Raw genomic sequence first — 27,638 nt, forward strand, 5'->3', positions numbered from 1 at the left:
GTGCACAAGACCTCTGAAAATGTCTACACAAGCTCCAGTGTGTACACAGCTCTAACTTCACACACACAACCGACTAGAATGGGTTCCGGGCTAGAGATGAATGAACCGATTCATAACAAGACAAATTACACATTTATCAAAAATATTTTGTTCGGCCACCTGAAATTTTTGGGGTTTGTTACCCACAAATCACTATCATACTCCGGGGTCTCTTTAGACCACAAAAACCCTAATCACAGTCCTCAGCTGTCCCCAAGGCCTGTGATGTCACCCAGGAGGCCAGAAGAGGCCAGATATCATATTTTACTCCCCCGGGACTCCGCTGATTCTAGTTCATTCTAAAACAAAAGTGTCCGACAAACCTCGCGAATCTTCTAAGGTTCATTCTAATCTGATAGAACAAAAGTTCATGAGGAGTCTGAGTGGAAACCAGGGCTGAATGCAGGCGGTGGGAACTTATAGATGTCCGGTACAGCAGCTCCTCCGTAGACATGAAGGACGAAGCTTCGAGTGCCCTAAGATGATGGTCGAAGACTGAGCCGTGGGATAAATTAAGACAAAAACCAATGACAAAAATTCCCAGAAGTTGTCCAAAGAAAATGTAGATGCCAGGAGACAGATCTCAGAAACGTAAAACTCAGCGTAAAGGACTGTGAGGAGAACCATGATCCGAGCAGCTCGAATATGAGCGTCCAGCCTGGGAATACTGACGCCAGCCTTGTTGTTCCTCATCCTCCAGATGTGGCTAATAAGGGAGGACAGAGTGAGAAGAATGGAGAGGAGAGTCAGCACAAAGGGCAAGCAGCAGCCCACAAGGATGGTCAGAACCTTGTAGGTGGGACTGAAGACTATGGTGACATTGTTCATGAAGATGCCAGTGGAGACATTGACATTCTGGCTGGTAGGACCCACTTTAACATGCCAAATGGAGAGAGCACTAAGGCCAAAGGAGCCCACGGCTGCCAACGTGAGAAACCTGGAGATCACGTCAGATATGTTCATCTTCAGCCGGACAAAGAGACGATGCTTGAAGCTGACAATCCTCAGGCAGTAAAAGATGCAGAGACCAGCCGTGACCCAGAAGCTGAAGTAAAACTGGAAGATCAGGAAAACCGACAAGGTGGAGTAAGTGTCCTTATACTGAACCATTTCAGGGAAGACAATGTACAAGAAGGTGGCGACATTCATATCACACTGAAGGCAGATATTGTTCACAGCCATGAGGACCAGGATCTGATCGCACAGGCTCAACCGTCTCCCTTGTCTCCAGTCCACGACATTCTGCATTATAATATAGGAGTTAAAAAGAACCCCCAAAATACATTCAACCACCGCAAAGATGAACACAGATCCCCAGGAAAAGGGCGTCATTTGTCCCCAGCTATTCTCCGTGGTCTCCTCAAGCTTCAGATGGATTTGACGTTGACTGGAGACAAGTTCAGGAGTTTTCACCATCAGAGATTGATTGACCTTGTCGTCATGCAAATATCTGAGAAGATTCATTCTCCGTCCTCACGCAAAGGATATGGCTACACCCATGATGGTCGCATGGAGGACACACCGTCAGTAATAGCCAAGGACCGGAGGTCTATACAGAAGGCCAGAATGGAAAACCATCTGGTACTTGAAGGATCGCACAGTGCGTTGTGATTATTCATCACGTCAGGAGTATTAGCCGTGATATTGGCCATTGGGGAGTCACTAGTTGGCTATTATCTCCTGGAGGAACGACAGGGATTCTCTAAGCTGTGGCTGTAAGTGATATCAGAAGTTGTAGAAGAGCCCATCATCTCCAACCACTAAGACCTCATAGTGTACTGTCCAATCTATGTGTGACCCACTAAGGCACCTATAGTAAGAGCACGGGCACAATGGTCTCCTTCTTAGAAACCGATGGCATCTTCTTTTTCTACTTTTACCCTTTACCTCTTGGCTCTCTTTCACGGGCCTCATGTACTTCACATTATAGAATCTATAGGGGACGTTCCACACCCCAGGACACTGTATACTCTGCATTTTGCAGGGACAACCACCATCCCACTTCTCTATTCTACAACCATTGTGAAAATCTTGGGGTTTCGCTATTTTGTAGCTTCCTCTTCCATTATACACAATGAGTGTTTGCACATCCCCCCCCTTCCCCGTCTTTCCCAAGTCAACCATGAATGGCCGTGATATCTGATATCCCATTACTGGGCAGGTAGGTGCCAGGACTGATGGGTGCCGGGGTATATACATTACCGGGCAGGTAGATATCAGGATATATACATCATACCTCACAACTTTTGAAGAACTGAAAGAGGGAAAAAATGTGCGGTGCGCATAATTTAGCTCCACCCACTTTTATGTTGACTCCGCCCAATCTCATTTATTTTTTATGTGCTCCCACATAGTATAATCCTCCTACAGTCACCCGTAAATTATCTCTCCCCAAGTTTCATGTCCCCCATCTCTATCCCCAGTTTCATGTCCCCCCATCTCTGCCCCCAGATTCATGTCCTCTCCATCTCTATCCCCAGTTTCATGTCCCCTCCATCTCTGCCCCCAGATTCATGTCCCCCCATCTCTGCCCCCAGTTTCATGTCCCCTCCATCTCTGCCCCCAGATTCATGTCCCCTCCATCTCTATCCCCAGTTTCATGTCCCCCCACCTCTGCCCCCAGATTCATGTCCCCCCACCTCTGCCCCCAGTTTCATGTCCCCTCCATCTCTATCCCCAGTTTCATGTCCCCCACCTCTGCCCCAGATTCATGTCCCCTCCACCTTTGCCCCCAGTTTCATGTCCTCTCCATCTCTGCCCCCAGATTCATGTCCCCTCCACCTTTGCCCCCAGTTTCATGTCCCCTCCACCTCTGCCCCCAGTTTCATGTCCCCCCCATCTCTGCCCCCAGTTTCATGTCCCCCCACCTCTGCCCCCAGTTTCATGTCCCCTCCATCTCTGCCCCCAGTATCTTGTCCCCTCCATCTCTATCCCCAGTTTCATGTCCCCCCACCTCTGTCCCAGATTCATGTCCCCCCCACCTCTGCCCCCAGTTTCATGTCCCCCCATCTCTGCACAGTTTCATGCCTCTCTCTACTAGCCAGAGCGCAGCGGTAAAGCAAGGAGCTGGGTTGTGACAGCTCCTTGCTTTAACGTATGTATTTAACTCCGGATGCAGATCTGAGTTGAAATCGGGACATACCTCCTGCCGACCGGGACCGTGGATCAGGACACCGAAATCGTGACTGTCCCGCGGAAATCGAGAAAGTTGGGAGGTAGGTATACATTACCGGGCAGGTAGGTGCCAGGTAGAAATGAGTGAATTGAAGCTGATGCAGTGGAATTCTATCCGAATTTCAGGAAATATTCAATTTGCATAGGATCCGGATTTCCAGACACTTTGTGGTAACGAATCACACTTTTTCCTATAATGGCGGCTGCACACGTTAGGACATGGATCCTGAGAATGCAGGATCACCCACAATACTATGTGTACAGCCAATCAGCAGCCGCCCCGGTGATGTCACAGCCCTATACATACCCTCCGCCATCTTAGGTTCAGGCATTTCCCAGTGATACTTAGTGCAGGGACAGACGTCAGCAGGTGCCGCGGACAGCGGGAGAAAACACAAGAAACTGAGATTTTGCTCTTCAAAGAAGAGGGAGGAATAATCCAGAATAGAGGAGCAGGTCAGGGGTCACCTGGGGCGTTACCATACGACGACTTACTGCACTGACTGTCATTATACCAATGCACCCCAAAATTACCGCCAAAAATAGTATTATCTATCTATATTACTAATCTCCGCAGTTATCTTGTCCAGTAGTGACATCAGAGCGGGGGTTCAGTGCAACAGGGGCCATAGTTACCCCAACGAGAACTCGCCTGTCCACCCAAAATGTGGAGAGACTGAGCTTTATGGAGATGAATGAGGCGCGGATCAGCCTGGACCTCCACCCACCAATTATCCCTGATGTCTCACCCAAACCTTATCAAAAGAGACCGATGTCTTTTGGTTACCAAACTCCGCTGCTATTCTGATGCTGCCACCGCCTGATGCCAAGTGCCACCATGGACAGCAGGTAGTGTATGTGCCACCCACCGCCCCTCTCTGTCCCTGGGCACTGTATGGCCTCCTAAGGCTGCTGCTGGTAATACCGTATATATGTGTATAGGGGCTATTACTGTGTATAGGGGGTATTACTGTATATATGTGTATAGGGGGTATTACTGTATATATGTGTATAGGGGTAATACTGTATATATGTGTATAGGGGCTATTACTGTGTATAGGGGGTATTACTGTATATATGTGTATAGGGGGTATTACTGTATATATGTGTATAGGGGGTATTACTGTATATATGTGTATAGGGGGTATTACTGTATATATGTGTATAGGGGGTATTACTGTATATATTTGTATAGGGGGTATTACCGTATATATGTGTATAGGGGTATTACTGTATATATGTGTATAGGGGGTATTACCGTATATATGTGTATAGGGGGTATTACTGTATATATGTGTATAGGGGGTATTACTGTATATATGTATATAGGGGTATTACCGTATATATGTGTATAGGGGGTATTACTGTATATATGTGTATAGGGGGTATTACTGTATATATGTGTATAGGGGGTATTACTGTATATATGTGTATAGGGGGTATTACTGTATATATGTGTATAGGGGGTATTACTGTATATATGTATATAGGGGTATTACTGTATATATGTGTATAGGGGGTATTACTGTATATATGTATATAGGGGGTATTACTGTATATATGTGCATAGAGGGTATTACTGTATATATGTGTATAGGGGGTATTACTGTATATATGTGTATAGGGGTAATACTGTATATATGTGTATAGGGGGTATTACTGTATATATGTGTATAGGGGGTATTACTGTATATATGTGTATAGGGGGTATTACTGTATATATTTGTATAGGGGGTATTACCGTATATATGTGTATAGGGGTATTACTGTATATATGTGTATAGGGGGTATTACTGTATATATGTGTATAGGGGGTATTACCGTATATATGTGTATAGGGGGTATTACTGTATATATGTGTATAGGGGGTATTACCGTATATATGTATATAGGGGGTATTACTGTATATATGTGTATAGGGGGTATTACTGTATATATGTGTATAGGGGGTATTACTGTATATATGTATATAGGGGGTATTACTGTATATATGTATATAGGGGGTATTACTGTATATATGTGTATAGGGGTATTACTGTATATATGTGTATAGGGGTAATACTGTATATATGTATATAGGTGGTATTACTGTATATATGTGTATAGGGGGTATTACTGTATATATGTGTATAGGGGGTATTACCGTATATATGTGTATAGGGGGTATTACTGTATATATGTGTATAGGGGGTATTACTGTATATATGTGTATAGGGGGTATTACTGTATATATGTGTATAGGGGGTATTACTGTATATATGTGTATAGGGGGTATTACTGTATATATGTATATAGGGGGTATTACTGTATATATGTGTATAGGGGGTATTACTGTATATATGTGTATAGGGGGTATTACCGTATATATGTGTATAGAGGGTATTACCGTATATATGTGTATAGGGGGTATTACTGTATATATGTGTATAGGGGTAATACTGTATATATGTGTATAGGGGCTATTACTGTGTATAGGGGGTATTACTGTATATATGTGTATAGGGGGTATTACCGTATATATGTGTATAGGGGTATTACTGTATATATGTGTATAGGGGGTATTACTGTATATATGTGTATAGGGGGTATTACTGTATATATTTGTATAGGGGGTATTACCGTATATATGTGTATAGGGGTATTACTGTATATATGTGTATAGGGAGTATTACTGTATATATGTGTATAGGGGGTATTACCGTATATATGTGTATAGGGGTATTACTGTATATATGTGTATAGGGGGTATTACTGTATATATGTGTATAGGGGTATTACTGTATATATGTGTATAGGGGTAATACTGTATATATGTATATAGGTGGTATTACTGTATATATGTGTATAGGGGGTATTACTGTATATATGTGTATAGGGGGTATTACCGTATATATGTGTATAGGGGGTATTACTGTATATATGTGTATAGGGGGTATTACTGTATATATGTGTATAGGGGGTATTACTGTATATATGTGTATAGGGGGTATTACTGTATATATGTATATAGGGGGTATTACTGTATATATGTGTATAGGGGGTATTACTGTATATATGTGTATAGGGGGTATTACCGTATATATGTATATAGGGGGTATTACTGTATATATGTGTATAGGGGGTATTACCGTATATATGTGTATAGGGGGTATTACTGTATATATGTATATAGGGGGTATTACTGTATATATGTGTATAGGGGGTATTACTGTATATATGTGTATAGGGGGTATTACCGTATATATGTATATAGGGGGTATTACTGTATATATGTATATAGGGGGTATTACTGTATATATGTGTATAGGGGGTATTACTGTATATATGTGTATAGGGGGTATTACTGTATATATGTGTATAGGGGGTATTACTGTATATATGTATATAGGGGGTATTACTGTATGTATGTGTATAGGGGGTATTACTGTATATATGTGTATAGGGGGTATTACCGTATATATGTGTATAGGGGGTATTACTGTATATATGTATATAGGGGGTATTACTGTATATGTGTACATGGGGGAGATTTCAGGAGGCTCCCGCTCACCTCGCACCCCACTATCCTTCCTCGGTCTCTTGTGTGATTATCTTTGGTGATCTTAGGCTGTCGTGTTGTGTGTGCAGATCTTATGGTGCGGGATGTCACTGTCAGAGATGGAGAAATCACCGTCTTCCTCATTTTGTCGCCGTCCTCCAGGGATTGTCGTCACCCTAATAATGTAAATCCCGTCTCACATCATGTAGCGGCACAGGCCCCTGCTGGTCACACTCAGTATTACAGACAGTTTGGTTTCTTTTGTATTTTCTTCACCTTCTTTCTCTCCATCATTCTCCACTTATACTCATACTCCATCATTCTCCCCTCTCCATAGACTTCTATATTTTTCTTCCCCCTCTTTCTATGTCTCATAGATAGACCTAGTCAGTGACCAGGGTTTTTCTACGTCCTGATAAAACCAAGTACCAGAGAACAAACTACAACCATACGGTTTCTCCGGAGGCTTTCGGTATATCTGCAGGGAGGGAAGACTTTGTCACTTTCTATGTGTAACTTTACAAGTAAATCCAAACCTCGGGATCTTATAGACATTTCTTTATTGTATAGAAGCAATCACATATAGGAACCGATCACAAGAAGCTTCTCCGCTGGGGCCGAGGCAGAGGAAGGTGGAGCAGAATATTCTGTGGACACGTCACATAACCAATGGCCGGGACCCAGCTGAGCGAATGAGGCCAAGAACCACCAGTGGGACCTTGGTAGGAGATGGAGGTCATCAGTGGAGAACCTAGGAGAAGACGCTGGACCAACCTCACAAGTGGACGCCACAGAAACAGAGTCCAGAATGTGAAACCTACTAGAAAGGTGCGGAGATCTGAAGAGAAACCTTCAGGCCCAGGCCAGGCCTTCATTGTTCTGGACACCATTACAGATGTGAGGCCGCAACATCCCTAATACCACAGAGATAGAAGATAAGGAATCTCAGCCAAGTCCAGTCAATCCATCAGACATGCAAATCTACGAGGGCCATGTCATAGAGCCGGGGTGTCCTATCGAGTTCCAGGAGGCGTCTCGGGTGTCACATTGTTTGTTCTGATGGATATCATATATTTTACTATGAAAATGAGCCCCAGATCCTGAAATAGGATGGCGGAAATGTGTCATGTATCTGCGCCGGGCCGCTACGTCCACCTGTGTCCACCCCAAGAGAACTTTCTACACTGAAATCAATGGGTGACACAAAGGAGAAAGAAAGAAGCCAAACCCTAAATACCCCAGTCTGAATACATCAGCCCCAGTGTTACAGTCCATGTCCTGGGCCAGATTGACATCCCAAGAGCCTGCAGGGCAAAGCGCGTCCAAAAAGATATCAGGCCACAAAGTATCCGCACCGGGCAATCCATCCGTGTAGACGACTTGTATCTAATACAAAATCTAATCCTTAATATACAGTATAGAAAGTGTCTATCGATAGATAGATAGATAGATAGATAGATAGATAGATAGATAGATAGGAGATAGGAGATAGATAGATAGGAGATAGATAGATAGATAGATAGATAGATAGATAGATAGATAGATAGATAGGAGATAGATAGATAGATAGGAGATAGATAGATAGGAGATAGATAGATAGATAGGAGATAGATAGATAGATAGATAGATAGATAGATAGATAGATAGATAGATAGATAGGAGATAGATAGATAGATAGATAGGAGATAGATAGATAGATAGATAGATAGGAGATAGATAGATAGATAGCTAGATAGATAGGAGATAGATAGATAGATAGATAGATAGATAGATAGATAGATAGATAGGAGATAGATAGATAGATAGATAGATAGATAGATAGATAGAAGATATATAGATAGATAGATAGATAGATAGATAGATAGATAGATAGATAGATAGGAGATAGATGTTACTTGGGATAGAAGATGGCTAGCTTTCTCCTTAGTCTACTCTTTAGTTTGGGATTCCCCAGGATTATAGTTAAGGCTTCGGCTGACGGATATGTCATGAGGATAATCTCGGTGATTTCTTTGAACATTGTACCAGAAGTGAAGGCTGTCGGGAAGAAGGCTGATATGGTCTTGCCAGTGATGGCCGCCTGCAGAGCCGTATTCAGGAGCACTTGTACTATCATGATCCTGACAGCCCGGACATGACCACTGACCTGAGGAGAGGAACCAAACTCGGACTGATTCTGTCTGATCCTCCACACGTGTCTTAAGAGGAACATCACGCTGAACCCAATACAGATGAGAGTCTGGATAAACGGAAGGACACAACCCAGCAGAACGTTCCACACCAAACACTCCATGTTCACTGTCACACCACTATGATCAGTCCCATTGGCATTATCCAGTGTGACCGTCCAATAGACTGGGATACTAATAATGAAAACCCAGATCAATGAAGCAACAAGGACTTGAGACATGAAGTAGGACAACTTCACCTTCAGCCAAGTCCAGAAGATACTGGAGAAGGTAAAAAGTTTCAGACAGTACTGAATGGAGAGCCAGGCCGTATTCCAGAAGTAGAAGTAGCTCATACAAAAGAGGAAGACACATACGTAGAGGTAGATCATCCCGACCCTTGGGAACTCCATAATAACATAAAATGTCATAGTGATGAGGATGGAGAACCACTGGAGGACCAGGCTGGTGAGAGCCGTGGAGAAGAAGATCTGGTCACAGGCACTGACATTTTTCTTCCTGCTGAGGTTGAAGTAGACAGAGACAATGAAGGAATTCAGAACTGTCCCTGGAGGCAACGTAATGATGGCGATGAGGATCTGTAATAGGTCTAGAGGGGTCATCATTCTGTATCTTCTGGACCGTGGCTGGACGCAGCTGAAGATACCTGAGCTGGGACTGAGCACAGATGATCTCGCTCGGGTTTACAGCTGTTTGGATGAATCAAGTAAGAAATGCAAATGACCAATACATCATATCTATGCTGCAAGCCTGGAGACAAGTGCACTGACCGGCCACTCATAGTCACATGATGTCCACATGTAGGAGCTAGCCATGGACGTCTAGACAGAATGTGAAGAATAGAAGACCATGTCCTGCTGGTCTTGTCATTCCTGTTATATACAATGGGCATCTAGTCTTTCAGGAAGAAGGTTAGATCGAGGCCGTACAGAAGAATCTCCTTTCTAGGCCCCATTCTGGTTTGGGTTCTTTGGTTCATACCAAACATTTGATTTGATCTGAACTGGTTCCGTGATCTCTAGTAAATATCATCTCACGTGACGGAACATTCATGAACATGACCGAGCAAACGAGCTGTTGCCTGTTAACCATATATTGACTATGAAAAGCTCACAAGAAAAATCAGGAGCCCGGCATGTATGTGTGTACGCTACAGGATGGACTTATTGGTGTGAACCCTGAAGAAGGGATTCCCAAAGTGTGGCTCCCAACCTCCTAAAGGCCACTCGGGGGTCGTCAGCTGCTCACACATATTCACAGAGCTGCAGCCCCAATTTGACCACTGATGGACGTTCAGAATGTCTCCATCAACGGCCATATTAAGACCTCAGCAATGCAGAGCAGGACAACAAGTGACTGCCCTCCCACCGGACATCAGCCAATGAGCCCACAGCCTCCCACCGGACATCAGCCAATGAGCCCACAGCCTCCCACCGGACATCAGCCAATGAGCTCTCAGCCTCCTACTAGACATCAGCCAATGAGCCCACAGCCTCCCACCAGACATCAGCCAATGAGCTCTCAGCCTCCTACCGGACATCAGCCAATGAGCCCACAGCCTCCCACCGGACATCAGCCAATGAGCTCTCAGCCTTCCATCGGACATCAGCCAATGAGCTCTCAGCCTCCTACCGGACATCAGCCAATGAGCCCACAGCATCCCACCGGACATCAGCCAATGAGCCCACAGCCTCCCACCGGACATCAGCCAATGAGCCCACAGCCTCCCACCGGACATCAGCCAATGAGCTCTCAGCCTCCCACCAGACATCAGCCAATGAGCTCTCAGCCTCCTACCGGACATCAGCCAATGAGCCCACAGCATCCCACCGGACATCAGCCAATGAGCTCTCAGCCTCCTACTAGACATCAGCCAATGAGCCCACAGCCTCCCACCAGACATCAGCCAATGAGCTCACAGCCTCCCACCGGACATCAGCCAATGAGCCCACAGCCTCCCACCGGACATCAGCCAATGAGCTCTCAGCCTCCTACTAGACATCAGCCAATGAGCCCACAGCCTCCCACCAGACATCAGCCAATGAGCTCTCAGCCTCCTACCGGACATCAGCCAATGAGCCCACAGCCTCCCACCGGACATCAGCCAATGAGCCCACAGCCTCCCACCGGACATCAGCCAATGAGCCCACAGCCTCCCACCGGACATAAGCCAATGAGCCCACAGCCTCCCACCGGACATCAGCCAATGAGCTCTCAGCTACTACCTACAATCCGGGAGGGAGGAAGGGAGGAAGGAAGGAAGGAAGGAGAGATACAATCCTCCAGCAAGGAGCACAGCTTTCGTACTGCGAGCTCCTTCTACCCTTGGTCCTGTCACAGTATATATGTCAAATAAGCAAAGAGAGTAATAGAGAATGATGGGGGGAGGAGTCCGGAGGCTTCTTGAAACTTATCACTAGAGAAGGGCAAACTTCTCAAGACTTGCTTCAGATTCAGATGGCTCGAGTCTCTTGAGACTCTTTTGGTTTCCTCAGTGATGTCATGATGCTAAGCGTACCCATGTGACTGCTGTGGTCCAATCACAGTCCTCAGTGGTGACCCCAGGCTTATGAAGTCACCAGAAGAGCCCTGAACATGGCAAGGAGACCCAAAACTGGTAACGGAAGGTGAGTAGGTTTTTTTTATTTTTTATGTTTTACTTTTAGTTCTGGCCTATTCCAATGATAAGTCAGGTCAATGATAACTATTAACATGTTAATGGCCAAAATTGGTCACAATTGGGAGGATTCGGTTTGGTCGTCGATGGGACTCGATTATACCTGGAGATGCAACCAATCTTGTAATCTGTCCTCTTGCCCAGCTCCATGGCCGGGCTTAGTAAGACGTCTGTATTTTGGGCACTGACCGCTCAGATTTCTGTCTTGTTGTATCTTTTTCCTGTAGCTCTGTGCTCTTAGGCAGATCAATTCTTACAATTTGTAAAGATTGTTCCGGGCTCTAAAACACCCCAACAATCCTGAAGAGGGAGAATCCATCTTAGCTCTTGTAGGCCAGTGCATGGGGGTCAGTGTGTAGTGCTGGAGGGCGCAGGGGTCAGAGCTTTTATGGTGGTCTCGTCCACCATCAGTGGTCAGCAGCAGCCACGTTCTGTGGGGATGTGTGGATGAAATGTTATAAGATTTCAGGATTTAATAAACTTTGAGGGACACATCTGCCAAACATCTAAACCTTTAGGAGTAGTTCAGGACATTTCTAGACTAAGATGAGACAAGGAAGGATGAAATGTAAGAAGCGGGTAACGGCCGGGAAAGACCACAATTTCTGCAGAAGATCTTGGTCGAGTCACTGACCAACTAATATCTTTTTTAATTTGGGATTTCCCAGGATGATGATGAGGGTCTGAGCGCAGGGATTTATCATGATGCTGCTCCAAGACATCAAAGTCAAAGCCTGAGAAGAAAAGACAAACCCAAGACAGAAAGATAGAGAAATAAGCTCAGGAGCAGTTGTAGGGTGATTGTCCTGGCAGCCCGGCCGTGGCCCTGGAGCCGAGGAGAAGAGCTGAACTGAGAAGCATTGTGTCTTATCCTGGACATCGGTCTGACCAGAGACCCCACACTGAGCCCAATACAGACAAGAGTCACCACCACTGGAAGGAATCAGCCAAGGAATACATTAAAGACAGTGAACGTGTCCTCCTGATGAACGATGATGGTCTTATTGGCAAACACTTCCATTCTGACTGATATAGGGAAGGTTAGTGAGGAACAGCCCAAAGGACTTCACTACGAGGATTGTTATGATGGAAGACGACAACCTCTTCTTCATCTCACCAAAGGCTCTATGGTAAAAGGAAAATGTTTGTTTTGGTACCGTGTTAGCCAGTGGTTATGAAATATAAAAAAACAAAAAAACTTTGCAAGTCTTCAGTAGGTGATACCTTTTTTAATGGCTAACTCATAATGATGACAGAATATGACGTTTCGAAGCTTCCTCTGAGCTTCTTCTTCAGATATAACTAAAAACACTCTGTAGAGGCTGCATATTTATAACTGGACACAGGGGTAGGATTACAGGAGGGAGGGGGGAAGAGGCTTATTACTATATACTTATAAAAACAAACAATCAATTGCCAGATCCCAGGTTCTTATCTTAATGGCTGTCTTAATGATTTGTATAAAAAGACATAAACCCACGTGAGATGTTCATTCCATTGTCCAGCGTCTGGAATAGGGTCATGGCCTTGTACTCATAAATCAGTCGCTGTTTCCTTGATTTAAAGTTCCCTTTTAAGATAAAGATTTTCATGTCATTGATGATGTTATGATCTTCCTGGCAGAAGTGTTTTGGCACGGGAAGATCAGTTCTCTGTTGTTTGATTGCATGGCGATGTGAATTAATTCTCATTCGGAGTTTCTGACCAGTCTCTCCAACATACAGATTATCAGTGGGACACTTGGTGCACATTATTACATACACTACATGCGATGTGTTACAGGTGAAGGTACCTGGGACTTTATATTCCCTGTTAGAGTTTGGTATCTCTATCCTGTCAGTGGTCAGTATGTGCGGGCAGGTCTTGCACCTCTTCTGTCCACATGGAAATGTTCCTTTGTTAGTTGGAGGTGACAGAGAGCTGCTAATAATCATATTCCTGAGGTTTGGTGGCTGTCTGTAGCACAGGAGAGGGGGGTCTGAAAATATTACGCTCAATCATATGTCGCCTTCTTCTCTAACCTTTATTATTCTGATCCGCCCCGCCATTCCTGAGAAATCTCTTCTTTCTTCCTTATGTAAATGAGTTTCACTCTCCAGTGACGCCTCCATCTTCGTCTCCGGACCGCCTCTTCTCTCACCTCTCCTGAAGACCATGCGCAGTCGGCACTTTTGGACGAGGACGCAATAAGAGCGCAAGAGAAGAGGCGTCTGGAGCAGAAGAGGGAGGCGTCACTGGAGAGTTTTCAGACATCATAGGGGACGCCTCCAGTGAAACTCATTTACATAAGGAAGAAAAAAGACATTTCTCAGGATCAGAATAATAAAGGTAAGAGAAGAAGAGACTTTCTTAAGGCGACTCCTACATGTACTTAGAATAAGGGAGGGATTCTAATGATACTTAAGTCTCAGTTGGGACCATGTCCATGGACATCTCTTCTAAAGTGCACTGAGACCTTTTCAGATTCAGTCTTGGAGATGAGATCCGGTCCGCTCTCCCCAAAACATCTGATATCTTGTTCTAATTTGCTCTGTAATATGTTTTGCAGATTTGCGCAGTTTGGTGTTTCCATTTATAAGGACCAGGGCCTGTAAAGTAGGGCAGGAGAATACGAGGAACCAGCTGAAGTACTGGGAGATGTCATCTACATTAAATGAATGCCATATGACTGTGATGGAGGCCATGTATAGGAAGACGTGGAGGGCAAGGAGAAGCACCATGGTCCTGGCAGCTGTGACGTGGGCCTGTGTCTGAGCGCTACTTGACCCCAACACCTTCTTCTTCATCATCACAGTATGTCTCCAGAGAGAGTTCAGGGTGAAGACTGTGGGGATCAGGGTTAATATCAAAGGTGCAATTGTCCCACTCATCAACGTCACCTTGTAAGGAAACTTTATGGAGATGACCTGGTAAGGAGAAGAAATGTTCGGCAAAGACTGGTGAGAATTCTCCAGCTGGATGTTCCAGATAGACGGAACTGCAATGAAGAAAGACTCCAAGGCTGATATCACCAAAAGCTTAGGCAAGTACATGGATATTCTCATCTTCAGGAGGAAGAGGAGGCCGTTTGTGAAGGAGACAATTCTCAGGCAATAGTAGGTGCAGAGGCAGACGGTGAACCAAAAGTTGCAGGAAGCCAAATATATCAGGAGGCCGAGGATCCTTAGGAGAATTTCTCCTGATAACGTTATGTAAGTCTGAAATCCCCTAAATATTGTGTCCAAGACTAAATCAAAATTAAAGAAGATATTAACCAACCCGATCAAACTCAAAACGAAGTCACAAGAACTTACGTGGATGCCCATCAGCCAGTCCCAGAGGTTCACCAACACGATCATTGTGTTCAAACACATTCCTGTGAAGCCCATGGTGATACCTACAACCACCCTGGAAATCTCCAGAGCCGACATCATGGCTCCTGTGTAGACTGGAGAGTGGTGTTTGATTCCACGCTCTGTGTGACCTCAGCCAGTTGTGAGCGACTTCTCTGCCCCACTAGGCAGATATTAGATCTTAATGCAAATCTGGGAGGTTTTGGTTTCCGTGTTCATTTGGATGTCCCGGTAGAGGAAGTGCATTGTGACTACAACAGTAGGGCTTATTCCTCCAACAGACCCAATCACTGGTTATCACCTGGTGTATGACCAGTCAGGGCGTTATCTGTATTCTACACTAACAGACTGGGATGACGTTTTATTAGTACGTTCACAAAGTGACCTAAAGACACAAGACAGACTGATTGGAAGCCATAATGGTGGTCAGTGCAGTAGACTGAGCTGCTCATCTGGTCTATTCTATATGGGCTCTCCATTGTGACTTCCAGATCTTACTTTCCCACAACATACAGTAAGATCCAGAACTCACTGTCCCTGCTGGCTCACCATTGATCTGTTCATCGGAGAAGTGGTGAGCTCAGAGCACAGACGGTCTTCACCATTTCTGGTTGGATCCATGTCATCTGACACCTTGGATGACATAGTTTTTCCTGATACCTGCGGTTACTACTTGGGATAGGTCCGCACTGTGTAGTCTGTGTGATACTAACCTGTCCCTCGGGTCATTGTCCAGATGTCACATGAGACACTCACCAGATCTCTGGACATGTTCCCCACAGAGAGAGACCTCCAAGACAGCCTATCAGTGCTGGAAAAATTCATGGGCCCTACCCATCAACCAGAAGAAGACCAAAGTCATGGTATTTCAGAAGAAGGGCCACAATAAAGCCTCCACCACCCCACAATTCACACTGAACAGCTCCACACTGGAGAAAACCAACAGCTACACCTACCTGGGGCTGGAGCTCAGCCAATCAGGAAGCTTCAAAGCAGCAATAGAAACCCTGAAAGCAAAAGCCTGCAGAACCTTCTACGCCATCAGAAGACAACTGTACCACCTCAAACCACCGGTGAGGGTCTGGATGAAGATATTTGACGCTGTCATCTCCCCGATCCTTCTCTATGGCAGCGAGGTTTGGGGCCCAGCCACCTACCCAGACCAGTCAAAGTGGGATTCCAGCCCAACAGAGAACTTCCACCTGGAGTTCTGCAAATACCTGCTCCATGTCCATCGCAACACCTCCAACATAGCCTGCAGGGCAGAGCTAGGCAGACTCCCCCTATGGCTCACCATACAGAAGAGGGCGCTAGCTTTCCAGGCACACATCCAGGGGAGCGACTCCTACCACCACCAAGCATGGCTAAGCCACCGGAGCAAACCAGACACTCACCAACCAAACAACAGCCAACCACCAAACCAAAAACACCAACAGATGATAACCAAGGCCGAAATAAAGGCGACCACAGAGGCAAACAGAGAGCGGTACATTGAAGAATGGAGAAACGAAATAAGTAACTCCAAGAAACTCACCGTGTACCAATCCCTACAAAGGGACTACACCATGGCCACCTACCTGGAGAGAATACGCCACCCCAAGCACAGACAGACCCTGAGCCGATACAGACTGAGCGCCCACAACCTAGAGATAGAGACAGGGCGATACAGACAGACGTACAAGCCACGGGAGAACAGACTGTGCCAGCACTGTGACCAGGGGGCCCTAGAAGACGAGACCCACTTCCTGCTACACTGCACCAAATACTCAGCCCCACCTCCCCATATAGCGGTCACCAACCCCCAAACCCCCAACCCACCACCCAAAGACCTTTAATCCCCCCATCGCCCGCCTACCCCACTCCCACCCATACCCACACGTCCCAAACAAGAATGACCCCATAATAATGTAGAGCACCATGGGGTTAATATAATAATGTATATACTACTTTGGGATTAATGCTACTCTATAAATAAATAGTGCTACTAATGCCTATAGACACAGCAGTGTTTAGATGATGTAATATGTGATGAGCACGATGATGATGTAATATGTGATGAGCACGATGATGATGTAATAATCTATAAGTACAAGCACATAATAAGGTGACAATAAGGATTTATTTACAGAATGAACAATCATGTCATAGATGGGTGTACACAACCAGTGGAGGGAAAGGGTCAATGCAAGAAAAATTCTGAGAGGTCTCGTAGCTCCTCGGACTCGTCTCCTTCTGTGGGTTGTAGGAGCTTCACTTAGACACAGGAGATGGAGCAGGTAACATGGACGCCATCTTCTCCTATATAGACCTGGCACTATAGGAATGTCTTCAGTCTTGTGGATACTAATTTGAGTGACTGAATAGAATAGCGAGACTCCACAACCATCGGCCACTTCTCTGGTCTCTATTTTTGGAGAGCCGTCTACTTTCCTATTCTCTGTTTGTGTTACATTGGTGGTCAGGACTCAGGAGGATTTCTCTCTGATATTCCCTTAGTGCCATCTCAGGATATAGACGGCCCCTACTGGACCTCTCATTCATGGTCATGTACAGGCTACAATGCTCCTCATGGTGGGACCCTCTGCAGATGGAGGAGTTCAGGATCGCCTATACTGTAGAGTTCAGGGTTCCCAGGCTCTTGATGTTATTCACCAGTTTGGCAGGACAGAAGATCCCCAGAAATATCTTCCTCAGTTTGAGGCTGGCCTGGATCGTGATGAGGGCTTCAGCTGTAGGGAAGACAAGTACGAGAGACCAGCTGACCCAAATCTTCATATCATCGAAAGACTCTATGTTGAAGAGCATGGTCTCCGCTGTGCAGTAGATTCCTGACAGTGTTAGTAACAGGACCATCGTCCTTATGGCATTGATGTGGGACTGGAGCTTAGGACGAGTAGATTCTGGATTCTTTTGCCTGATATTCGAAACGTGTCTCAGAAGAGACGACACAGAGGTGATAAGAGAGATGACAATGACTGTAAATGGCAAACAACATCCCAGCAAGTTGGCAGCCACCATGTATACAATGCTTGTAGATGCTACCTCTATCCTGGTCAGGACTAAGGTCCCATTTGCAGAATATTGTCCATCAATTTTCAAATAAAGAATCCAAAAGTTTGGAATGCTGATGGCAAATGAAAGAAGTCCCGAGGACACCAGGAGAGAAGTCAAGGAAGTTGTAAGACATCTCTTCATCCAAGCAAAGAGGCCATGGCCGAAGGTGGTGATGCTGGCACAGTAGTAGGCACAGAGCCAGGCGGTCAGCCAAAAGGTGTAATACATCAGAAAGGGTAATGGGATTACCGAGACGTAGAACGAGATGGTAAGATAGAAAGTGGAGAGCCAGCAGCCCAGAAAGTGTCCCAGCAGAAAACCCGGCAGAGAGATGTTCACCAATCCCATCACCACGTGGATGACGTCACACGGGGTAAGTTTGGAGCCCCGTCTCAGACTTTGTATGTTTGCAACGATGATGCTTACATTGAGTCCGATGGCCAACACTCCCCCTACAACACTCAATACACCAAAATATACTGTAGCCGACATCTTGTGGGACAATATGACCCGTCCAGCTCCGAGCTACAGCTCTTTATTAGATGGTACTGGGAATTTGACTAATGCAAATCGCATCTATCGTCTCACTGGCCAATTAGTAAGACATATGGAAAACTTGTCCTGTTACCCATGAAGCCCGGCCTGACACGAGCAGCAGAACACAGCCAGCTCCAATCTACTGCCTACAGTATAAGCAGCAATGCCCAAACTGGGAGAGGTGGAAGGAAGAAGTTGTGTATACACCCTATAGAGGAGCCCACCACTCAAAGACAGTCAGAGGGTGCCCAGGATAAGTCAACAACATTGGACTGCGGGGGTCTCACAGATGGACCAGTCAGCTTATTCGGCTGCCAGAAGTTGTATACTAGGTGTATCAGCTTCAGTGTATGGCTCTGTACACCGTATACAGCTTCTGGCCTTTACAATGTATACAGCTTCTGGTCTGTACACCGTATACAGCTTCTGGCCTTTACAATGTATACAGCTTCTGGTCTGTACACCGTATACAGCTTCTGGCCTTTACAATGTATACAGCTTCTGGTCTGTACACCGTATACACCTTCTGGCCTGCAGACTTCCATAGGAATCAAGCTACTTCTGACTATAGACCAGCAGTCAAATCACCTATGGGCCCCCACTGATATAATACTGATGACCTATCCCGTGTATACAGTCCTGGCTTCTCCCAGAATTCCACATGTTTATCTCATTTGTGTGTATTGGAACAACACAAAAGAAAAAAAAGCAAATTGGACAGAATTTTTCACAAAACTCCAAAAATGATCCGGACAAAATTTTTGGCTCCTTTTCACTACTGAGGGTAAATAACTTTGTTTCCATCCTGTGATTCTAGTTGCGACTCCACTGTGGCAAGTAACAGGTGTGGGCAACATAACCATAACAGCAGAAACCAGATACAAAGGAGAGAAGCTGTCTGAGTCTTTGCCTTGCGTGTCTATATGGGCCGCACTAATCATGGAGGACAGAAAAAGGAAGGAGGACCCCACGACTGGCAGATAGAAAAAAGCCAAAATGTAGGTGAGGAAGCCAAAATCCTTCTGGAAAACTTGTTGTCAGACACTATAACAGAGATTTTTGGTAAAGTCCATCATTCTACTGTTTATCGATAACGGAATGAGGCCTACAAAGAAATCAGCACTGGACCTACAGTCACATATGGGGGAGGGGCAGAGAGGTTTTGGGGTTGTTTTGCTGGCACTGGGGCCTTGACTGTGTGCAAAGCATTATAAAATCTGAAGAGTACCAAAGGATTTTGGGTCTCAATGTAGGGCCCAGTGTCAGAAATCCGGGTTTGTGTCTTAGGTCCTGGGTCTTCCAGCAGGACAGTGACCCCAAAATACTTCAAATGCCCCCAGAAATGGATGGAAACAAAGCTGAAGAGTCCTGAAGTGGCCGCAATGAGTCCGGACCTAAATCCCATTGAACACCTGTGGAGAAATCTTATAATTGATGGAGAAGAGGAGGAGCCCCCAAATATGAGAGACCTGGAGCAAAATGAGAGGAGCCCCAAAATATGAGAGACTTAGAGCCATCTGCAGAAGAAGAGGGGCCCCTGAATATGAGAGACCTGGAGCTGTCGGTAGAAGAAGAGGGGCCCCAAAATATGAGAGACCTGGAGCCGTCTGTAGAAGAAGAGGGGCCCCAAATATGAGAGACCTGGAGCTGTCTGTAGAAGAAGAGGGGCCCCAAAATATGAGAGACTTAGAGCCATCTGCAGAAGAAGAGGGGCCCCTGAATATGAGAGACCTGGAGCTGTCTGTAGAAGAAGAGGGGCCCCCAAATATGAGAGACCTGGAGCCGTCTGTAGAAGAAGAGGGGCCCCCAAATATGAGAGACCTGGAGCTGTCTGTAGAAGAAGAGGGGCCCCCAATTATGAGAGACCTGGAGCTGTCTGTAGAAGAAGAGGGGCCCCCAAATATGAGAGACTTAGAGCCGTCTGCAGAAGAAGAGGTGCACCTAAATATGAGAGACCTGGAGCCATCTGCAAAAAGGAGGGGCCCCAAATATGAGAGACCTGGAGCTGTCTGTAGAAGAAGAGGAGTCCCCAAATATGAGAGACCTGGAGCCGTCTGTAGAAGAAGAGGGGCCCCCAAATATGAGAGACCTGGAGCCGTCTGTAAAAGAAGAGGCGCCCCTGAATATGAGAGACCTGGAGCCGTCTGTAGAAGAAGAGGTGCCCCTAAATATGAGAGACCTGGAGCTGTCTGTAGAAGAAGAGGGGCCCCTGAATATGAGAGACCTGGAGCCGTCTGTAGAAGAAGAGGGGCCCCCGAATATGAGACCTGGAGCCGTCTGCAGAAGAAGAGGGGCCCCGAATATGAGACCTGGAGCCGTCTGCAGAAGAAGAGGGGCCCCCGAATATGAGACCTGGAGCTGTCTGCAGAAGAAGAGGGGCCCCGAATATAAGAGACCTGGAGCCATCTGTAGAAGAAGAAGGGCCCCCGAATATGAGACACCTGGAGATGCCTGCAGAAGAAGAGGGGCCCCGAATATAAGAGACCTGGAGCCATCTGTAGAAGAAGGGCCCCCAAATATGAGAGACCTGGAGCCGTCTGTAGAAGAAGAGGGGCCCCCGAATATGAGAGACCTGGAGATGCCTGCAGAAGAAGAGGGGCCCAACATATTACCTGAGAGTTGTATAAAGCTTGTGGACGAGTTTCCACAGGCTCGCCAACCAAATATTAAGTTGAGGGTGCCAATAATTTTGTAAATTCTATAATTTTTGGCTTTTTTGTTTTGTGTTGTTCGAATACGCACAAAGGAAATAAACCTGAGCATAAGAAAAACTGCAGATCAGTAATAATTTTCAGGAAAATGTTCAGGGGTGCCAATACTTACGGCCATGACTGTAGATTATCAATGGACTAAATACCTCATGTGTTTTGGGGTTCCTATATCCCTTTCTCAAGTGTGAAGTGTTTGCTCTGCTATCGCTCTGCCCCTTCAGCAAACACTTCACACTTGAGAAAGGGGTATAGGAACCCCAAAACGCGTTACTATATGAATAATCTAAGTTTGGTTTGCAGTTGGCCCGGGGTCAGCGCGGTTCCTTCTGGCTGGCACTGGATGGGCCTTTGGCCCTTTGTACTGACGCCCCCTACGTGGTGCTGTGGATCCTACAGCCGATCTACCCAATGATGTGGATTGACCTTGACAGGTGGTGGTGTTCTAGAAAACAACCTGCCAAGGTTAGAGACCTCCCATATACTGGGCACTTCTATGGGCATCAGACAACCCCCTTTAAAGGACCAAACAATATAAGTTGGAGCAGTCCATAGTTCCCAACGATACGCCAATTATTTTCTGAGAAAGGTTTTGTTCAGATGAGCAGCGGGTAACATCGGATATGATAAAGGGACATCATGTGACCAGCCCCAGTCACCAGAATAGGTGTGACTACCACCGAGTACATGGGCGCTAGCATGGTATGTGAACCTTAAAATAATGTGGCCACTGATTAGATAATTGGGTAAGACAGGGTTGGTCGTAAGAGGGGTCAGGAATCTCTGGACCATTCCTGGTGACCTCTGCTTCACACTGGAACTGCAGCCATATGGGGAGGGGGCGCCTTACACCACCACAGCTTAGGGTGCCGCCTACTTCTTAGCCTATTGATCTACTCCACAGACTGTCTCATGTTTCGGCTAAGAATAACCTCACTACATAGGATGGTCCACAGAGGAGATCTCGAAACCTTTGGTCAAAGTCCAGATGTCCAGTAAATGGGAAGTGACAAATCTCCTGCTGTAATATAAAGATCCAACCCTAAGACTTAGACCAAATCTCTTACAAGAAAACATGTAGAAAGTTTATTTGTCAAATCTCTTTTAATAAATGTTCTCAGAAAAAAATAGAAGAGATGAAACTAAGAGGTGATAAACGTGACCCCTGCGAAACGTCCAGACCTCTCTAGTCAACTGGAGAGGAACAATCGCAGTGTCAAAGAAGAGGCAAAGTCACACGGACAACACAAGTCTACAAATAACGTGAGAAGATCTCAGTCCACAAGATACAAGCCTGGAAGTGATCGGGACACAAAACTACTCCAACTCGACTCGATAGGGGAGAAGTCAGTCAAGGTGACCCCAATCCAGGTGGCCAATCCAACCCCTCAAAGTTTTACGATGGACGGAGCAGAGTTTAACTTCACACGTAATGTCTCCCTGGGGTGCAGGGTTTTATGACAGGACCACACTGCACCAAGTCCAGGCACATTTTGGGTCAGGTGGGGTTATCTTTCATTGCGGAGAGGCTGCTTTGCAGTGTACAGGGACCTCCTTGTAAGACATCCTTGGTGGAAAGGGATCCTAGCGCCTAGGAACTCTCTATCCATGGTTTTCTGTAAATCTAGTGGCACAATCTAACGAATGTAGACAAGTCCCAATAACTCTTTTAAGGCAATAACATGGTACCCCTTCTGACCCACACATGTGACCTCACCCTGATGAGGGGCAATCACCCCAAAGCAGCTGCAGGGGATGGCTCTTCCCAGATTAGAAGGTTGGATATCTTGTGAAACCATCTAAAGTCATATTTTTTTTCCAAGGATAATTGGAGAAGTTCTCGATTTTTCTCCAAAACTCCTCGTAGAAATGGGTCAATTTTGGACACGTCAACCATACATGGGAGAAGAAGAGTACACTTAGGCACAGTAAAGAAAAAAACGGGGGGCGCTCTCCTCAATGGCACAAACACAGATGAAGGATACAAGACACTTTATTGGATGATGTGTTTCAGGGTTTGGCATAATAAGAACACATCCCTTGGGCAGATCTCCGGATATGTGGTGCAGTAGATTCCAATATGCTTTTGGCGCCAGGAGAAGGAGCCTATATAGCGGTGGTATTGTGTCCGAGGCTGAAGGCAGCATATATCACCAATATCCCCATAGTAATGGCTGCTAGGATGGCGCACACATGGTCACACAGGTGGGACACAGTTTTCTCTGAGCTTCTTTAAGTTTCAGGTCACTGTCGATGATCAGTATTGACTGCAATGGACTGAACAGAAAGAATATCATAAAAATTATGACATCTTTATGGCAATGCCACAGAAAGTCCATGAAATGAGACAAAGTCATGGCCAAGCAAAAGAGCAGGTAAAAGCCCATGAGGTGCCTCAAGGTCCTTACTGCACCACGATGGGCATCTAGGTGGACACTGGCAGAGGTGCCCATGTGTGTGGCTATGTGTTGTATGTGCTGACGGAGGGACATGATAGCGAAAGCCATACTGACCATCACAACCAGGAAAGATACCAAGTTACTGATATAAAGAACCAGGAAGAAGCTCCAAGAGAATGTCTCAGGTCCAGAATTATTGGTGGAGATGTCCACGGTAGGACTAAAGACCATTGTCTTCAGAAGACTTCCGCACAGACACAGGCCCTCCACCACTAGTACGGCCCATGTCATTATTGGATCAATCTTCATCTTCATCAGGGACAGACAGCGAGATCGGAAATCAGCAATCTTAATGAAGTAGAAGAAGCAGAGGCAGGAGGTCAGCCATGCCGAGGACGTGCTACTGTACAAAGTCAACGCATGAACCACATCATTCAACGAAGTATAGACATCAAAGGAGAAAATCCTGACAGAGATTGGGAAGGGAAACAGGAGGGAGAAGCAGAAATTGGAGAAGCTCAATGCAGCCAAGATCTTGTGTCTTGTGTCTATGTTCTGCTTTCTGAAGAAATCTTTACCAATAGTGAACACGATGAAGGAGCTTGTGACTACTCCAGCCATGGCTAAGAGAGGTACGAGGAGAAGGCCAAGCACATACCTCATGTCCATGTCTACAAACCAGCAATAAGACGTCTGGTTAAGGGTGTGATTGGCCCGGGTGTAGGAGCTGATGGCAGCCATCGGAGCTCTTCCTTCTCCTGACTGCTGTGACCTGACTCGGGACCTCTTATAAACACCTCAATCTCTCTTTAGTCCAAGCCTGGATTTGCATTGATGCTAGAAATGTAATCTTACTGGTCTGCTCCCATCATAGTGACCTAAAGAGATTATATGGAGACCAGACATGGCAGATCTCACATTGTACATCAGTAGCCAGGCGGGGACCACCAGTACAGGACACAGATCACGACTCTATGGATCTCCGAGCTAGTCTTCATTCTCAGGTCTCGGTAACTCTCTGATCAGCATTAGGTATAGCTCAATCTTCACAATCGTGACACCGTTGTCTCTGATACTTCCATAGATGTCCAATCTCCCATCTGTCTGAGTAAATATGCAAACTGTGAGGATTTAGCGAGCGGAACGTGATCCCGCGCTCTCATGTGTCTGCTCTATGGACATGGCGGCTCATGGACACCAAGGACAGGGATTTGCAAAGGAAATGATAAGTCCTATGTAATGAATCTGCTGGACCAAAGGCCGACTCGCCCAGGAGACATCGCTCTTTGCATAAAATCCTATCCAATAATTTTACTAATGAAAGTACATTGGAATATGGAAGTGAAAAGGGAAATATCTGATAATGAGACATAAGAACATCCGCCTGGACCCGCCCGAGTCACCAGGGGCCACAGAGGCACAGACATCTCCTGCCTTCTAGTTATTGCGGAATAATTATTTTTTTTGTTTCTTTTACAAATCATGTACTCAACTGTAACATTACCCTTATACTCTCAGCGGGGCGGCTCAGCACCTCACCTATGGAAATGTACATTGCCAAAACGCTGCTCTAGGTGGCTCTGCACTTACTGAAGGATGCCAGGACTATACACCCAGCGTCAGCTACACCCTGGAGACGACTTGGGCAGGAGCTTGCAATAATACAATAAGTAGCAGCCAATAAAAAAAAGAATGCCGTCATATAAAAAGGGCCAAAAAAGTCACATATATACCGTTCTATAGTTTGCTTCAGGCATCAGAGAGGCGAGGTTCACCCCTATACAGAGCAGCAGACAGGCGAGGTTTCCTTCCATTGTCTCTCCTTCCATTGTCTTCCCTTTCATTGTCTCCTTCCATTGTCTTTCCTTCCATTGTCTCTCCTTTTATTATTTCTCCTCCCATTATTTCTCCTTCCATTGTCTCTCCTTCCATTGTCTTCCCTTCCATTGTCTCTCCTTCCATTATTTCTCCTCCCATTATTTCTCCTTCCATTCTCTTCCCTTCCATTGTCTTCCTTTCCATTGTCTCTCCTTCCATTGTCTCCTTCCATTGTCTTCCCTTCCATTGTCTCTCCTTCCATTGTCTCTCCTTTCCATTGTCTCCTTCCATTGTCTCTCTTTCCATTGTCTTCCCTTCCATTGTCTCCTTCCATTGTCTTCCCTTCCATTGTCTTCCCTTCCATTGTCTCTCCTTCCATTATTTCTCCTCCCATTATTTCTCCTCCCATTGTCTCTCCTTCCATTGTCTTCCCTTCCATTGTCTCCTTCCATTGTCTTCCCTTCCATTGTCTTCCTTTCCATTGTCTCTCCTCCCATTATTTCTCCTTCCATTGTCTTCCCTTCCATTGTCTTCCCTTCCATTGTCTCTCCTTCCATTGTCTCTCCTTTCCATTGTCTCCTTCCATTGTCTCTCCTTCCATTGTCTTCCCTTCCATTGTCTTCCCTTCCATTGTCTCCTTGTATTGTCTCTCCTTCCATTGTCTCCTTCCATTGTCTTCCCTTCTATTGTCTTCCCTTCCATTGTCTTCCCTTCCATTGTCTCTCCTTCCATTGTCTTCCCTTCCATTGTCTCCTTCCATTGTCTCTGCTTCTGTTGTTTTTCCTTCCATTGTCTTCCCTTCCATTGTCTCCTTGTATTGTCTCTCCTTCCATTGTCTCTCCTTTCATTGTCTTCCCTTCCATTGTCTTTCCTTTCATTGTCTTCCCTTCCATTGTCTTCCTTTCCATTGTCTCCTTCCATTGTCTCTCCTCCCATTGTCTTCCTTTCCATTGTCTTCCCTTCCATTGTCTCTCCTTTCCATTGTCTCCTTCCATTGTCTCTCCTTCCATTGTCTTCCCTTCCATTGTCTTCCCTTCCATTGTCTCTCCTTCCATTGTCTCTCCTTCTATTGTCTTCCCATCCATTGTCTTCCCTTCCATGGTCTTCCCTTCCATTGTCTCTCTTTCCATTATTTCTCCTTCCATTGTCTCTCCTTCTATTGTCTTCCCATCCATTGTCTCTCCTTCCATTGTCTCCTTCCATTGTCTTCCTTTCCATTGTCTCTCTTTCCATTATTTCTCCTTCCAGCCGATGTTGATATTCTTGAAGGTTGTCCATTATTCAGTCAGTTTGTAGGACCTTCCTCTGTAGACTTGACCTCATCTCTATGGCTGGAGGTTCTTTGCTCTCAGTTTTGCTCTTGCATTGATATTTCATCTTATACCAGGATATACGTCTTCTTATAGAGATTTCCAGCCCCTCCCCCTTCTTTATACATATTCTACATAAAGTGATCTAGCACTTACCGCTACTTGTGCTATCAATAGTGTCCACATTGTGCACCTTCCTATGGCTTGTGCAATCTGAACAAGGACATAAACCGTCCCATGCCAATCTCAAGCAGCCGGTCACAATGACACAGTTACTGGCCTAAGATGTGGACTAGCACCAACATACAATGCACTACAGTGTAAAGCAGGGGTCCTCAAACTGCGGCCCGAGGGCCACATGCGGCCCGCCAAGCACTTCTGTCTGGCCCCGCCGGCAGGCGTGCATTTATAATGAAGCTCCTGGGGAGCTCGGGCCAGGCCATGGAGGGCACTTCACTTTACCTACTGGAGGGCACCGCTCCCGATGTCTGTGCGACCTGCTCTGCCTCCGGCCCACTGTTTAAAAAGTTTGAGGACCCCTGGTGTAAAGTCTCTGAGATGGATCAACATTATGGAACAATACACTTACTCTTCCATAGGGCACATGGTTACCAAGATCTCAGCTGGAATACGGCCATACAATGCTCCACCACAGCCAAATCCAAGTGTTCTGCAGAGTGTCGGAACACAATGGTGGCTCCACCTGAGATCCAGACATGACCTCAAGTATCTGCTTAAGATATAACAGAGCTGTAAAGATTTCATGTTGTCAAGCTTTGTGGCTCTCCATATATTCTTCATTCAGTTTTGGGCAATAGATGATGAAGATACAAGACCAACCTGAGCTATGTGAAGAGAGGCCT

At 45.8% G+C, this 27,638-nt stretch overlaps 4 protein-coding genes across 4 annotated transcripts; all 4 read right to left on the minus strand.

Moving 5' to 3' along the window:
• Positions 1-456: 456 nt before the first annotated feature.
• On the minus strand, positions 457-1,503 carry LOC142216813 (taste receptor type 2 member 9-like). The gene has a single exon (XM_075284846.1). The coding sequence runs from the start codon at positions 1,501-1,503 to the stop codon at positions 457-459; it is 1,047 nt and encodes a 348-aa protein (XP_075140947.1).
• A 7,139-nt stretch (positions 1,504-8,642) lies between these two features.
• Positions 8,643-9,545, minus strand: LOC142216814 (taste receptor type 2 member 40-like). Its single transcript, XM_075284848.1, has one exon. The coding sequence runs from the start codon at positions 9,543-9,545 to the stop codon at positions 8,643-8,645; it is 903 nt and encodes a 300-aa protein (XP_075140949.1).
• A 4,537-nt stretch (positions 9,546-14,082) lies between these two features.
• On the minus strand, positions 14,083-15,027 carry LOC142216825 (taste receptor type 2 member 40-like). Its single transcript, XM_075284862.1, has one exon. The coding sequence runs from the start codon at positions 15,025-15,027 to the stop codon at positions 14,083-14,085; it is 945 nt and encodes a 314-aa protein (XP_075140963.1).
• An 8,398-nt stretch (positions 15,028-23,425) lies between these two features.
• LOC142216826 (taste receptor type 2 member 143-like) lies at positions 23,426-24,388 on the minus strand. The gene has a single exon (XM_075284863.1). The coding sequence runs from the start codon at positions 24,386-24,388 to the stop codon at positions 23,426-23,428; it is 963 nt and encodes a 320-aa protein (XP_075140964.1).
• Positions 24,389-27,638: the final 3,250 nt, after the last annotated feature.

Source organism: Leptodactylus fuscus, chromosome 8 (assembly GCF_031893055.1).
Source record: "Leptodactylus fuscus isolate aLepFus1 chromosome 8, aLepFus1.hap2, whole genome shotgun sequence".
Taxonomy (NCBI): Eukaryota; Metazoa; Chordata; class Amphibia; order Anura; family Leptodactylidae; genus Leptodactylus; species Leptodactylus fuscus.

What these genes read in the sequence shown, in the direction of transcription:
- LOC142216813 (XM_075284846.1), bottom strand. Translation starts at nt 1,503, where the DNA reads ATGAATCTTCTCAGATATTTGCATGACGACAAGGTCAATCAATCTCTG.
- LOC142216814 (XM_075284848.1), bottom strand. Translation starts at nt 9,545, where the DNA reads ATGATGACCCCTCTAGACCTATTACAGATCCTCATCGCCATCATTACG.
- LOC142216825 (XM_075284862.1), bottom strand. Translation starts at nt 15,027, where the DNA reads ATGTCGGCTCTGGAGATTTCCAGGGTGGTTGTAGGTATCACCATGGGC.
- LOC142216826 (XM_075284863.1), bottom strand. Translation starts at nt 24,388, where the DNA reads ATGGCTGCCATCAGCTCCTACACCCGGGCCAATCACACCCTTAACCAG.